Genomic DNA, 15,150 nt, shown 5'->3' on the forward strand with positions numbered 1-15,150 from the left:
TGTTGGATTCTGTTAGTATTGTTTCTACTTTTTCATTTGATTTATTGAGTTTTCTAACTTCCAGTATTTATATTTGTTGGAAATAACTACAGCACTAAAAACTTTACAGGTGCAGGTCCTGTTTTCATCCTTTCCAAACCTTCTAAATAATGATCACCCTCCTAGAGGCTAGGTAGCTATAATAATAGTGAGCAAAATCAATGATGGGATCAATGAAGAGATAAAGAAACTAAAAACACTGTAAAACTAATAAATACACATACACAGACTCCTTTTAACAGTAGAATACACACTCTTCTCAAGTACTGTACGACTTTCTAGGTAAGATCGTGTTTTATATTACAATAAAACCTCAGCTTTAAAAGAATGAAATCATATAAAATTTCTTCTATGACTACAATGGAATGTAATTATAAAGTAGTGATAAAAGAAAAATAAAAAAGTAGAAATTAATATATCGAAGACATGATAAGGAATATAATATTTGGGGGGAATCAATGAAAATGAAAACACAACATCCCAAAGCCTGTTGCATATGCTATTGAAAGCACTGTTCAGCTTTTAGTTCATATCTGTAATGGCCTGTATTTAAAAATAAAGATCCTCAGGGCTGAAGTTATAGCTAAGTTAGTACGATATTTGCCTGATGTGCACAAGGCCCTAGATTCAATCCACAGCACTGCCACATGTCTGTGATGCTGACACTTAGGAGGTTGAAGCAGGAGGATCACAGGTTCAAGGTCATCCTCATCTACATAGGAAGTTCAAGGTCAGTGTGTGCTAAATGAAATCGACTACAGATGGAAATTTCTCTCCCACCCGCTAGTTCTCTAATACCCATCAGCCACTTTCCAAATAATCTTCTCCACCTTCTCCTAGTCTGGTCACCCTGCCAATACTTTCTACCTGGCTACTGGTCAGTCAGTGTTTTATTAAAGTAATAGGAGTGACAAATCTTTATAGTGTACAAGAGCATTATCCCACAGCATTTCCCCTTTTTTTCTTTTCAAAATAAACCCCTTGAATCTGATCTTCTTTGTTTAGCTTTTTCCTTGACCAGTATCCATAACAATTTGTAACCAACATTCTAAACAAAGACAACATCCATAATCCATTTTTGGGAGTGTAGGCAGAGTTTTCTAGGCTACTTCCTGCTGATTAGGGGTTCTGGTAATCTTATGGGGACCCAGAGAAAATTTAGGATTATGCTCACGTCCTGATTGGAGTACTCTGTGAGGCTGGATCATCTCAGCCAGCAGCCTTGAAGCCTTTCTGGATGCAGAACTCAGAGGAAACTGCAACAGAGGTGCTCTGAAATGTTGAATCATCTCAGTTATCTGTTCCCATTGGAGTTTTTCAGGGGGTCTTACTTGATCAAACCATATTAACTTGGAAGCAATCCAGAGGTTCTCATCTTCTGTGAAAACAAAAGCAGAACCTCTTTTCCAAAGCAACATATCCTTAGACCCAAATTTCAAAGTCAAGATATCTTTAAAATATGTATGTTAGTTTAACTTAGTAGTCCCTTCAATCAAATGTCTCTCTGTAGTTAAAAATCCCAAAGACAACATAATAATAGACAGTATCCAGATTCTCTGTATATTTTCCATCTTTATGTGGCTTGTTTTATTTTTTATTACTTTATTTCCTTTTTAAGGACTAAAGCCCTGGCTGCTGGCTTCACCCACTCAGCCTTTCAATATGGCCAAAGGTACCAATGAGTCACAGTTACCTCCCCAATTCTGGGAAGCAGTATTAAATAGCATGGAGCTGTGTTCTTAAGCTCGTGGCTGTGCCCACAGGCAGCAGCAGGGGCTGGGAGAAGCCTCTCTGTACCACAGCCTGTGGGAGAGACTGCAGGAGTCCACCATGCCACTGAGCTCATGGCGACTGGCGGCCAGCTCCATCTCACAGGCAGCTGTCAGGAGACGTGTCTCTGCACTTCTGCTGGCATGAGACTGTGAGACCAGGAAGCCCAGTGCTGCTCCATTTCTGTGCATTGAGAATCCTTCTTAAGCTTTACCAGGTCTATGTGGATCAGTGCCTGATGGTCAGCGCCAATTGTAGATGGATGTTTCTATCCTGCCCAGTCCCTCTGCTATTCAGTTCCAAATAAACATACAGAGGCTTATGTTAATTATAAACTGTTTGGCCTGTTGCTCAGGCTTATAACTAACTAGCTCTTACGCTTAAATTAACCCATAATTCTGTCTATGTGTAGCCACAATCCTTGGTTCCTTTTCTTAGTGCAGCATTCTCATCTTGCTTGCTTCCTCTGTAGCTGGCTGGCGACTCCAGACTCTGCCCTTCCTCTTCCCAGAATTCTAATCTGGTCACGCTGCCTACACTTTTTGCCTGGCTACTGGCCAATCAGTGTTTTATTAAACTAATTCAAAATCTTTACAGTGTACACATGCGCCCCATTTTGGGCACCACATGTAGATAGAAGTTTCTCTCCCACCCACCATTTCCTGAATACCCATCAGCTGCTTCCCAAATAATCATTCAGAGACTTAAAATAATTGCTTGGCTGATGGCTCAGGCTTATTGCCAGCTAGCTCTTACATTTACATTAACCCATTTCTATTAATCTGTGTATTGCCACATGGCCCATGGCTTACCAGTGATCCTCTGGCATGTTGCTCTTTGGTGGCTGATGGCATCTCTCCTGATTTCTCCCTCCTTGTTCCCATCATTCTCAGTTTGGCTTTCCCACCTAACTTCCCGCCCAGCTACTGGCCTGTCAGCTTTTTATTAACCAATGAGAGTAATACATATTCATAGTGTAGAAAAGGATTGTTCCACAGCAATCAAGTCAACAACTTGACTTTATGCTTTGAGAAATTAGAAAAAGAACAAACAAAAGTCAAAACAGAAGAAAGAAAATATAGATTAAAGTAGATAGGACTTAAATAGTAGAAAAACAAAAATTGAGAAAACTGGAAAAGCACGAAAACTGCTAAGGTGTGTAAGATACATAAAAAGTCTGCTTCTTATTGCTACCATCTGTCTGCTTCCTAACTACAGGCACAGTATGGCCAGTCACCTCACACTCTTGTTACCAGGCTTTACCTGTTGTGATATCCTGTATCCTTTCAAGCTAAAGGCTAAAATAAACCCTCCTTCCTTTCTTGTCAAATCCCTTTCTTGTCAAATATTTGGTCACAGCAGTGAGAAAAGCAGTTAATACGAATGCTGTAGATGTTTGTGCTGTAACAAGCTTAACAAATATCTTAGCCTCTTTTCCTGTTATGTGATAAAATAGTCTGGAAACAGCAATGCAAGGAAGAATGGGCTTATTCTTGGTCACAGCTCAAGGATGCAGTCCACCATGTCAAGTAACAAAAGCAGCAAACATTTGAAACAGCTGAGGACATTTACCCCAATTAGGAAACAGAACAACTAATGCATGCTGCTGCTCAGTCCCCTTTCTCCCTATGTACAATCCAACATCCTCCCTAGGGAATGATGCCACCCACAGTATCCAGGTCTTCCTACCTTGATTAATGTAATCAAGATAATCACATATGCCCATGCCCAGAGACCCATCTCCCTCAAGTGTTTTTAGGTACTGTCAAGTTGACAATTACAAGAAGACATAAAAAATGTAAACAGACCTTAAGAGATGAATCAACAATGTAAAATCTCCCAACAAAGAAAAAACCATGGACCAGGTGACATCACTGGTAAATTTTATGAAATTTTGAAAGAGGAATTCATATCAGTCCTTTCTCAAACTCTTCCCCCTCAAAAAAAAAATTTAGAAATACTTGTAGTGCTAACATTACCCTGTTACCAAAGCCAGAGTGAATCATCAAAATCGCATACCTTGTATGAATATAGGTGCAAAATTATGCTAGCAAACTAAATCCAGCAGCAACAGTAAAAGAATTGAAAACCAGGACCAAGTTGGATTTGCCCCAGAAACGAATGTATGGTTTACAGTCTGAAAATTGATTGGAAATAAAGCCACAAGATAGTATCTGCTGATATATAAAAAAACATTTGCTAAAACCCAGTATCTTAGCGAGAAAATTAAATGCCTTAGTTCAAGTTATTTTTTAGACTAGGAATAGGAAGGACTTTCTCAATATTATAAAGAAATGTATCAAAATCCCATGGATAACATCATATTCATTAATTAACAGGTAGAAAATCCTGCCCCCCACCCAAGGTCAGGAATAAAAAATAGAATGTTTCTTTTTTACTACTTCTGTTACATATTGTACCAGAAAATCCAAGTTGGATCAATTAGGCAAGAAAGAAAAACAAAAAAATTCCAAAATGAAAACTGTTCTCACTTGATGTCATCATCCTATGTGAAAAACAGTATTTTTAAATCCACAACAAAAGGGGCCAATGAGATGGCTTAGTGGGTGAAAACACGTGCTGGCAAGACCTGAGTCTGATCCCTGGGACCCACAAGGTGGAAGTCACAACGGACTTCCAAAGACCATCTTTTGACCTCCACATGTGCGGCAATGTATGCATGTGCCCACACACATACACACACGTGCACACTACATAAAAATAAGGGCTGGAGAGGTTGCTTAGTGGTTAAGAACACTTACTAGTCTTCCAGAGGACCCAGATTTGGTTCCCAGCATGCATGTGACAGCTCACAACCATCTGTAACTCCAATTCTAGGGGGTCCAATGCCCTTTTCTGGCCTCAATAGGCACCCGCTTGTATATGTGTACATAAATAAATTATTTATGTGTACATAAATAAATAAAGGTGAAAAACTCACAATTATAAATAACAACACTAAAAAAAAATCACAAAATGTATACTGTCCCTGATAAACTACATGGTTTCATGGTATTAAATGATTATACAAAACTCAGTGGCCAAAGTGCCATGGAAAGCCAGGCACACATCTATAATAGCAGCATACCTAAAGCAAGAGGGACAAAAATCCCCAGAAACACGTGGACCAGCTGGCCTGGTGTGCAGCAGTGAACAAGAGACCCTGTGTCAAACATGGTGGAAACTAAGGTTGTCTTCTGACCTTCACATGTGTGCAATGACATGCACATGTCCAAACTCACACACGTGCACACACAATTATATATGGCACACACATACATCATACACACCAATAAATAGATAAATTCAGTGCAATTTCAAGAGAATGAGAAAATAATTCACAGCTGGTTGGAAGACAGGTTGTCAGATTCTTACAAAACTAAACATCAGTAATTGTGTTGCTTGGTATTTACCCAAATGAATTTTTGTCCATATAAAGATCGGCATAAAGATGTTTATGGACACTTTTTTCATAGTTACCTTTAAAGGAAACAAGAACTCCTTCAGTAGATGAATGGATGAATTGATATATCCAGCCAGTGGAATATCACTTACTGCTAGGGTGAAAAAAAAGGAACTAGTAAACCATGAGACATAAAGAACCATGAGCATATATTACTAAGTGAGGGGCCCTTCTGAAAATAGCAGACCCTGTGCCTCCAATATATAGTCTCTTGGAAAAGATAAAAGTGGCCAGTTTCCCTTCTGTGTGTAGTTGTCTCTGAGTGTTCTTATCTTACCAGGACACCAGTCACTAGATTAGGTCTTACTCCATTAACCTAATCTTAATGCAACTACCAATACAGGGATTCTATTTCCAAAGTCATAAGCTGAAGTTTCCAGACATCGGCAGGGAAGGGAGGGATGAATGTTCTGAGCGGTGAAATTACTGTTGGGTAAAAGACTGTGGTCAGAGGGTGTTTTACACATTCGTTAACACCCTCAGTAGTAATGATGGGTCTCTATAGGTCAGTGGTTTTAACACATCTGCCATTCTGTTGTGGGATGTGTGATTGAGATCCTGTTTCTGTAAAAGGTAAAACGTTTGTTTGTTTGTTTTTAAGTAACTTAGAAAATAATGTGGCACCAACATGAAGATGGACAATGGTAGTATTATGGTAGAATTCAGTTACAAAAAAGCAATCTATGATTACTTCATTGTCAACAGGGATGTTGCCAAGTCCCTTTAATGAAGGGAAAGAAGAGTCTGTTTAAAAAATGGTTCAGTAACAACTGAATATTCACATACGCACAATGAAATTGCATGTTAGCTCTCCCTACAAACATTCTCTTAGGAGAAACTGTAAGGTTTCTTGTAAGGGTCAACTTTTATGGCTTCGTTTGGGTGATGCTTATGGACTACATTAGAAACACAACCACCATCAAAAATAGACTAGACTTCTTCATAATTAAAACAGCTTTTGCGTCAAGAGGTATCAAAAAAAAAAAAAGAGACAAGAATCCACAGAATGAGTGAGTATGCAGATCATGTGTGCATAGTCTGTATCAGATATACAAAGAACACTCTCAATGCAATGAAAGGCAGCTCAGTTTATAAGTGGGCACAAATTCAATTAGATTGCTTCAGAGAACATGAACATGTGGGCAGTAAGCACATGGCAAGATTCAGTGGTCATTACAGGAAAGCACACCAAAAGCACTCCAAATCCCCTGGCTAGATTTGCTAAAGTAGTGCTTTGAAATGAGAGGGTTGGAGAGGTTAGAACGAACGTTTATTACTGGTAGAAATGAAAGTGATACAGGCTTTTCTGAAACCTTCCAATTCCTTAGAATAGTAAATAAACACTGAGTAGTGACTTCTTTCCTAGGTATTAGTAGAGTTACGAATATATGCAAGCTAGAAATTTGCCATTAGGGAAGACAGCTGCAAAAACAGATGTAAGTAGTCAGTAGAGTTCTTAAGAGTCTAAAGAAAGGAATTTAAAGACAATGTAGATAATCAGCTAGATTATAGATAGTTAACTGTGAGGTTGACAGCTGAAGTTTGGATAGTAAACAGATAACTCACCATTGCCATTGTAACAAATGATGCTAAACTTAGTGGCTTAAACACTATAAACTAATTACTGTCTTACAGTTGTTGAGGTCGGGAGCTGAAATACGCTTTTAGGTATAGGTTAGTTTTCTAGGGCCGATAGAACAATACATCAGACACATAGTACCTTAAATCAGCAGTGACAATTCCTTTTGTAGTTCTGGAGTCTAGAAGTCTGAAAATAAACTACTGACATGCCTGTGCTGTCTTCTGAAGATTCTGGCAAAGAACCCTTCCTAGCTTCCTGCTGTCTTCTGAAGATTCTGGCAAAGAACCCTTCTTCCTAGCTTCCCGGCAGTCCTCAGCTGCCCTTGGCTTATCGCTACCACCATCTCCTGCTATCACCATCTTCTTTCTGCATGCCTGTGTATGTCTCTCTGTGTCGTGTGTGTGTGTGTGTGTGTGTGTGTGTGTGTGTGTGTGTGTGTGTGTATCTGTGTCTGTGTAGTGTGTGTACATACATGTGGAGGTCAGAGGACAACCTCAGGTTTTATAGATCTTGGCTTCTACCTATTTGAGACAAAGTCTCTTTTTTTGCTTCCCACTGCTTAGGCTGGGCCAACTGGCCCACAAGCTTTTAGAGATTCTCCGGTCTCTACCTTCAGCTTGTTTTAGGTTCCCTTGTGCTGCTACACTGGTCTTTATGTGCATTCCAGGGGCTTGAACTGCCCACATGCTTGTAGGTAAGTGGTTTAGCCACTGAACCATCTCCTCAGCCCCACCCTGCCTCTCTTTTTCTTTTCTTTCTTCCTCTTTATTTTTTTTTTTGGGGGGGGGAGGGTAAGGGATTGGTTTTTTGAGACAGGATTTTTCTCCATAGCCCTGGCTGCTCTGGAACTAGCTCTATAGACCAGGCTGACTTCGAACTCACAGAGGTCCGCCTACTTCTGCCTCCCAAGTACAGGGATCAAAGGTGTGTGCCGCCACCACCCAGCATTCTTTCTCATTTTTTATGACACATGAAAATTTCATACCTGTATACACCTTGTTTTTATAAGGACACAAGTCATTGGAATCATGTTCTGCTCAATCCAATACAATGTCACCTTGATACAGTCACACCTGTTAAGACCCTGTTTCCAAGTAGTCATATTTTAAGGTTCCAGGTGAACATGAATATTGAGGGGCACTCTTCAACCCACTGATTGGGTTTAAAACTAAGATGGGAGGGTGGTTGCCTTGCTCCTCTGAGTCATTTTCAAAGCCAGTGGCTTTGTTTTCATGACTTGAGATGCACTATATTTTGGAGCAGAAAATACATGAAGATTGTGCTCTATAGGCCAGAGCAGTCAATGGAAGGGGAAGGAATGTGCAGGCTTCATTTCCCCAGCTCCTGAGCATTCTCAAAGAACAGAGTTCTCATACCCTCGGTTCGGCTAGAGTCATTTACAGCAACAGTAGCCCCTGGGGAGCTGCTATGACCAGCACAGTGAGTACTGAGGTCCAGCTTAAGAGAATGTGAGGAGAGAGAATGATTTATCTCCTTCACCATGGAGAATCTTTTGTGAATAATGTATTATAGTTTTGTTACAGAAAATGTCACACACTGAAAAGGTAACAGTGTAGCATGATGTACCCCACATGCTGGCACCTAGCTTCGGAAGTTGACATTTTACTGCTCTTGTTTCTCTGGTTTCCCCTTACTTTGATAGCAAGGATGTATTTTAAAGAAAATCACAGATCTCATATTTCATGTACAGAAGTACAGTACACTTTCATACTCTTCATCCAAAATCCAAATAAAATCCATTTTATTACTGTTGGTGTTCAAAAAGTTTCAGATTTCAGGGCACTTCTGATTTCAACTGTGGAGAGTAGAAATATTTATGTAGAAAGCTTATGCAAATCCTTTAAGCTCGAAAGCAAAACAAGACTCAGGGATGGGGAGATGCTCAGTGGGTTGTGTACAGGCTCTTCTGCCGAGCTTGATGACTTGGGTTCCATACACAGGACCTACATGGAAAGAGAGAACCAACTCCCAAAAGTTTTCTTCTGACTTCCTCACATGCACAGTAGTACAGGTGCCCCTCCCCCCAGAGTAAATAAATATGAACAACAACATCCTGAAATCAGGACACTCTGGTTCTAAACGTGTTGAATAGAATACACTACACACACATGCTTACTAGTTACAGATTTATGAAATGACCACCTAGCCTCTCATAGCTGAAAATTTCATGTGCCTTATTAACCAACAATTCATCCATCTTTGCTTTTCTTTAGTGTCTCAAACCTTTCTTTTCACATCAGGTGTGTGTAAGTCAAGAACTAGCTAATATACACATTGGTTTGACTGTTTGCTAAGCTTTTGCCAGTGGCTCTCTACCTTCTCCAGGGCTGTGTAGTGACCAAGAAACAAAAACTTATCCACATCCTGGATGTGGCTTCTTACATCCTAGGGTACTGACATGTTCTCTATTCCTTATTTATTTATTTATTTTTTTTGGTATAAAATGACAGATGTTAAAATTCAGTGAGACCCAGTTCTTTGTTTCTTTTCTTTCCTTTTTATTTCATTTATTTATTTATTTTTGCAATGGTACCTCATAGGTAGTAGTGTATTACATGAAGGAGTACATAAAACTGATTTTCTCTCCAGTGATGGGAAGAATGCCCAAGGGTTCCATGTGGTGTTGACATGGTTGTGTCTCCATCACCCTTCCTGCTGAAGCAGTACACAGTCAGCTCCTGGTTTCATGCTGGCTGCACTAGAAGAACATGAAAAATTCCAGTGTGTAGTGTAGGCCCTGCCCTAGGTGGAGGATATCAGGAGCCTTGGCAATAGCATTCCTTTGTATTTGAGATGTAATATTTGTGCATCTTTATGGAACTTGATGCATCTATACAGTGTGTAATAAAGGATAATAAAACATTTCCATCTCTTTAAATACTAATCATTTCATGTGTGGGAAATTCTACTCTTCTGGTCATTTTGAAATGCAGCACAGGTTGTTTTAACCAGTAGTTACCTGCTGTGCTGGAGCAGAACCAGTATTCCTTAACTCTGTTTTGGTGCCACATTCTCTGCCCTTTCCAGTCTCCGGTCTGTTCTTACTAGTTTCCACAAATGAATAATAGTGTTGTGTTTATCTTTCTGACTGGCTTATTTCACTTAGCACAATGATTCCCATTTCTACTCATGTTGCTGCAAATGTTTTTTTTAGTATTCTATTCTTTTTATGACTCAATAGTATTCTAGTCTGTAAAGATACTATAGCATGTTATCTGTTCATCCACTGAAGGGCATTGGGACAGATTCAATATTTGTGAATAGTGTGATAATAAACATGGGAATATAAATATCTTCTGGTATAATGACCTCAGCTTTGAATGTATTATATCCAGTAGGGGACTTGCTGGATCACATGATAATTTGTTATTTCCCTTTTTGGTGTTCAGTGCTCTATGTATTCTGGATATTGATCCAGAATTATTGATGGATAATTTGTATTTTTCCCACTCAGTATGCTCTCATTCCCTTACTGTGTGAGAATTTTTAGTTCATCATCCCTTTTGTCTGTTTTTATTGCCTGTGCCTTTGGGTCCTGTCATTAAAACTAAGTCATCACCTCCATCACACCAGTATACAGGAGCCTTCCCCTTGCTTCCTTGCAGTGACTTTATAGTTCCATGTTTTGCGTATAGGCCTTTGATCTGTTGTCAGTGAGAGAATCAAATGTAGTGTTATTCTGCTGTCTGTGTATATGTCCATGTTTTTCTGGCACTGTTTATTAAAAAGACTGTATTTTCTTTGTCCACCATTTGTGTATTCTTAGTATATTTGTACCTAATCAGTTAGAGTATTGACATGAATTAACTTCTGGATTTTGCTTCTGTTGGGGGCTTGTCTGTGTGTCTGCTTTCATGATGTTTGGGTTACAGTGGCAGTATAGTATACATAGTATACATATGGATTTTGTTTGTGTGAAGAATAGGGTCTTATGTCACCTAGGTTGGCCTTAAACTGGCTCTTTCATCAATATATCATAGTTTTCATTGTAGACATTTCTCACTTCCTTGATTAAATTTACTCTAAATATTTTATTTTGTGGCTTTTGTGAATGGATTGAACTCCTCATTTTCTTTCCATCAATTTCATTGTATGGCTTGTGTTTGAAATCCCAGAGCACATCAGAATGAGGCGGGAGAATGAAAGTTTGAAGCCAACCATGGTTATATACTGAACTCAAGGTCAGCTGTGGATGCACAGAGAAAGCCTGATTTTTGATACTTAATTCATAGTCTGCAGCTTTACTAGAATTATGTATCCGCTCTAACAGCTTTTTGATGGGGAAATTTAGATTTTTCTCTATAGAAAATCATGTCATATGCAAATAGGGATAATGTATCTTTTTCTTTTCCCATTTAGATATTCTAGTTTCTCTTTCCTTCCAGTACTATATTAAGTAAGAATGGTGAAAACAGGTACCTTTGTGCTTTGCAATCTTAGAGGAAACATTTGCAGTTTCATTGCTCAGGGTCATATTAGCTATGGGTTTTGTACACTTAGCCTTTTGTATTTTAAGGATTTCCTTCTATATATGACTTGGTAAGAATGTTTTGCCATAAAAAATACTGTATTTTACTGTATACTTTGTCCATGGATATGATATATACTACAGTCCTGAATTCTGGTGATGTGTTATACGCTTATTGGTATGTGTATGTTGAACCATCCTTGAATCCCACTTTATCATGGAGTGTGATCTTTCCCATATTCCAGTAAATTTATTGAGAATTTTTGCCACTATGTTTATGCAGAATGTGAGTCTATAGTTTTCTTTGCTTTCATACCAGGGTAATGGGGAAAGCTGGACATACAAAGAGTTTGCAGAGTTCCTTCCATTTCAATTTTTGACTAGTTTCCACAGAATTGGAATTAGTTTTTCTTTAAGTAAATAGTACAATTGACTAGTCAACTCTTTAGGTCCTGGAAGGTCTTTTAAACAAGACACTTAAGGTTTCAGTCTCACTGCTCAGTACTAGTCTGTCCCATTTAGGTTCTCCCTCCTCTTCCTTCCTCCATCCCTTCTTTCCTCTCCCCTCCTTTTATTTGTTGATTGTGTTTCTCCGTGCTGCCCAGGCTGCCCTTGAACTCCATATAGAATCCTAGTTGACCTCAAACCTGGATCCTCCTGCCTCTTCGTCCTGTGTCCTGGAGTTACAAACAAACCACCGTGCCTACTCCTGTTTACTCTTGACTCAGTTCGGGTGGCTTCTGTGTGCTCATAGACTTACCCGTTTCTTCTAGGCTTTCTAGTTATTTCACCGTGGGATTTGTCCTAACAGATTTTAGTGAGCCTTTGTGTTTCTGTGCTGTCTGTTGCATTATCTTTTTCATCTTTGGTTTTGTTTGTTTGAGATCTCTCTCTCTCTCTCTCTCTCTCTCTCTCTCTCTCTCTCTCTCTCTTCCACCTAGAAGTTTGTCAATCTTGTTTTTCCTTTAGTTTTGATTTATATCTTCATATTTCTTTCTTTCTACCAATTTCTGGTCGCTGGTCTGTTGTTGCTTGCTGAGTCCTTGAGTGCACTGCTGAACGTTGCTTTGGGGTTGTTTTCTTTCTGATGTGTGGGGATATTGCGTATACATCTCTCTCTAAGAACTGCTTTTGTTATGTTACGCAGATTTTGCGAGGTGGTTTTCACTTAACTATCAGAATTTTTTTCCTTTTAATTTCTCCAGTTACCCATTGGTTTTTGTTGCTCATTGTACATTATTTTTTTTATGCTTTCCATTCTTCTTGTTGCTGTTGACTTGCAGTTTTATCCTGTTGTGACCTGAGAAAATGTGAGATATTATTTCAGTTTTTAAGAAATTATCAAGACTTGATTTAGGGCCTAACTAATATATGAGCTACCTAGAGAATGTTCCTATGTGCTGATGAGAACATGTTCTGTTCTTTTAGATGAAAAGTAAATGTCTGTAAGGTCCATTTGCTCTGTATGAAATCCTCAGCCAGTACCTGGAAAGCATAGACTAGTCTTAACTGTGTGTTGACTAATATTATTATTCTAATCTCCATTTCAGTGTCCCACCAAGTCTTAAAATTGAATCTTGTGACAGACAGTTACTGATTGAGTATGTCTACATTCAATGAATGGGAAGTAGCTTTATATGGGAAGTAGATTGGCTATTCTCTCTGCCATACCCATGGAGTTCAGTGGAGGAACCTGAAGGTGGAAAGCTGTGTGAACAGCCATGGCAGCTAGAATGATGGTATATCCGAGCACGTGTTTTCAATTCTAAATACTGAACTAGAGTGTGGCAGTCTGGTTGTAAGCCTGAAAAATGCAAACACTGACTTACATTGTGTGGTATGTAATGTTAGCAAGAACTCTTATTGCAGGGTTTGGGAATGGAACATCTTCAGAGGTTTGAGGCAGTGGTCTAGTACTTCTGCCATACAATTGAAAGGAGAGAGTTGGTTTTCCTTCCTATCTCCCTTCCCTTTTTCTTCTCTTCTCCCCTTCCTGCTCCTCTCCCTTTCTCCTTCCTAGTTCAGAAGCTGCCACTAAGTCACCTGGCATTCCATGAGGTTTGCACATGAATGTGATCATTATTGTTGACTGTCACTAGATGGAGCTCATGAGCCCAGTTTGTGTGTAATCCCTGTTCCTCTCCGGAGAGGGGATCAATACTGAAAGAGAATTGGCAACTGGTTTTGAGTGACAGGATTATTAGCTTTGCCTTTAAAAAGTCAGTTGTAAAACTGCAAAAGTTTTTTTATTCCACACCTTGCCCTTATTTTTATTTTGTTTTGTTTTGTTTTGCAATCCCTTTGAAGCATAGTGTAGTATCAGTACTAAATCTTTATAGTACTGAGAGTATTCTGTTTATTTTTTACTGTGTGTCATTTGTATTAATAAAGCTGGAGTCTTCTGTTCCAGGGCTTTGAAATTTAGCAGCTCTTCCTTTCAGCCCATTCCAGGAAGAGCAGGGACCACTTTGCTGTTGTTACCTGACGTTTTCAGTGTCACACATGTACTTACATTTCCAGCACTTTATGTAGCTAGAGGCCAGGATGGATTTTCTCTATCACGCTCATCAAAGGTAAGAAGCTAGAAACTAGAAAGAGGGGATAATGCTGGGATGGCTTCCATCCAAACTGCCTTTGCTCTGAGTTTTGGATGGGAGGTGAGAGGCAGTGGGAAGACAGAGGAATGCTTTCCAAGCCTTAAAGAACATTCAGTTAATCATAGTCAGGCATATGTGGGCAAGATCTAATCTAATTTTTTGTCTTTCTACCCACAGCACATGCCCTTATAGTCGGCCTCCTTTTGGCTATGGAAATTTTCCAAGTTCAATGCCAGAATGTCTTGGTTACTATGAAGACAGGTACCAAAAGCACGAGGCTATATTTTCAGCTTTAAATAGAGACTATCCTTTCAGAGACTACCCAGATGAGCACACACACAGTGAAGATTTCTCGAAGCTGTGAGAGCATGGACGGGCCTCCTTACTACAACAGCCATGGCCACAGTGGGGAGAGTACTTGAATCCCATGCCTCCATTGGACATTGGAGCCTTGGAGAATGTCTTCACAGCCCCAACATCAGCTCCCTCTGGCGTCCAGCAAGTCAATGTCACTGACAGCGACGAGGAGGAAGAAGAAAAAGTGCTCAGGAATTTATAATTTAAAACAAATATGCACAGAAAATAAACATTTCTTAAAATATATTCTGGGTCAGTTTGTGTGAGAAAAAGCCTAGAATGCTTTGCTGAGAGTTTTCAGCCATGATCTGAGGAGTCAGAACCAAATGCCATTCGTGTCTTCCTAAATTCTCATTAGTGACCCTGGATTCCCAATGCCTCAGCATAGGGATGTTAAAATCTAGAGTAGTTACTTTCATGGCTGAAATTTGCACCAACATGTGATAGCATTACTTTATCTTGGAACATTTTGAAATACAGAAAGCTCCCAGTGGCGTGTGAGGACACACATGTGAAGTATATATCTGGCATGGCAAGTGTGATTAGAATTTTATCTCAGGGTACATTTATTTTATTTTTTCTGAAAATTTGCTGTTTATATATTTATGATGTTGTCAGTTTTTATGTAACATTTTGAAAATATTTTGATAAATTGTAGAAATGAACTAGAGCTCAGTTGCTAAATTTAATTTACACTAATAACCATTTATAAGTTGAAAATGTATTTTAATGACACCTGGGCAGTTCCTTCAGATACAGTCATTTCTGTTACTGAACATTTTATCATCATTTTAACTATCTTTCCCATTTGGTATGCATTGTTGTATTGTTGTTGTGTAACTGAATAAACAGA

The 15,150-nt window shown here is 39.1% G+C and overlaps 1 protein-coding gene across 1 annotated transcript in view; it reads left to right on the forward strand.

Moving 5' to 3' along the window:
* Sox30 (SRY-box transcription factor 30) overlaps positions 1-14,541 on the forward strand; it is a 41,641-nt gene extending 27,100 nt beyond the window's left edge. Inside the window, 3 exon segments of the mRNA XM_028864321.1 lie at positions 14,118-14,289; positions 14,291-14,348; positions 14,351-14,541. Coding sequence (XP_028720154.1) covers positions 14,118-14,289; positions 14,291-14,348; positions 14,351-14,499 — 379 coding nt within the window. The 3' untranslated portion in view covers positions 14,500-14,541.
* Positions 14,542-15,150: the final 609 nt, after the last annotated feature.

This window comes from Peromyscus leucopus, chromosome 8b, assembly GCF_004664715.2.
Source record: "Peromyscus leucopus breed LL Stock chromosome 8b, UCI_PerLeu_2.1, whole genome shotgun sequence".
Classification (NCBI taxonomy): Eukaryota; Metazoa; Chordata; class Mammalia; order Rodentia; family Cricetidae; genus Peromyscus; species Peromyscus leucopus.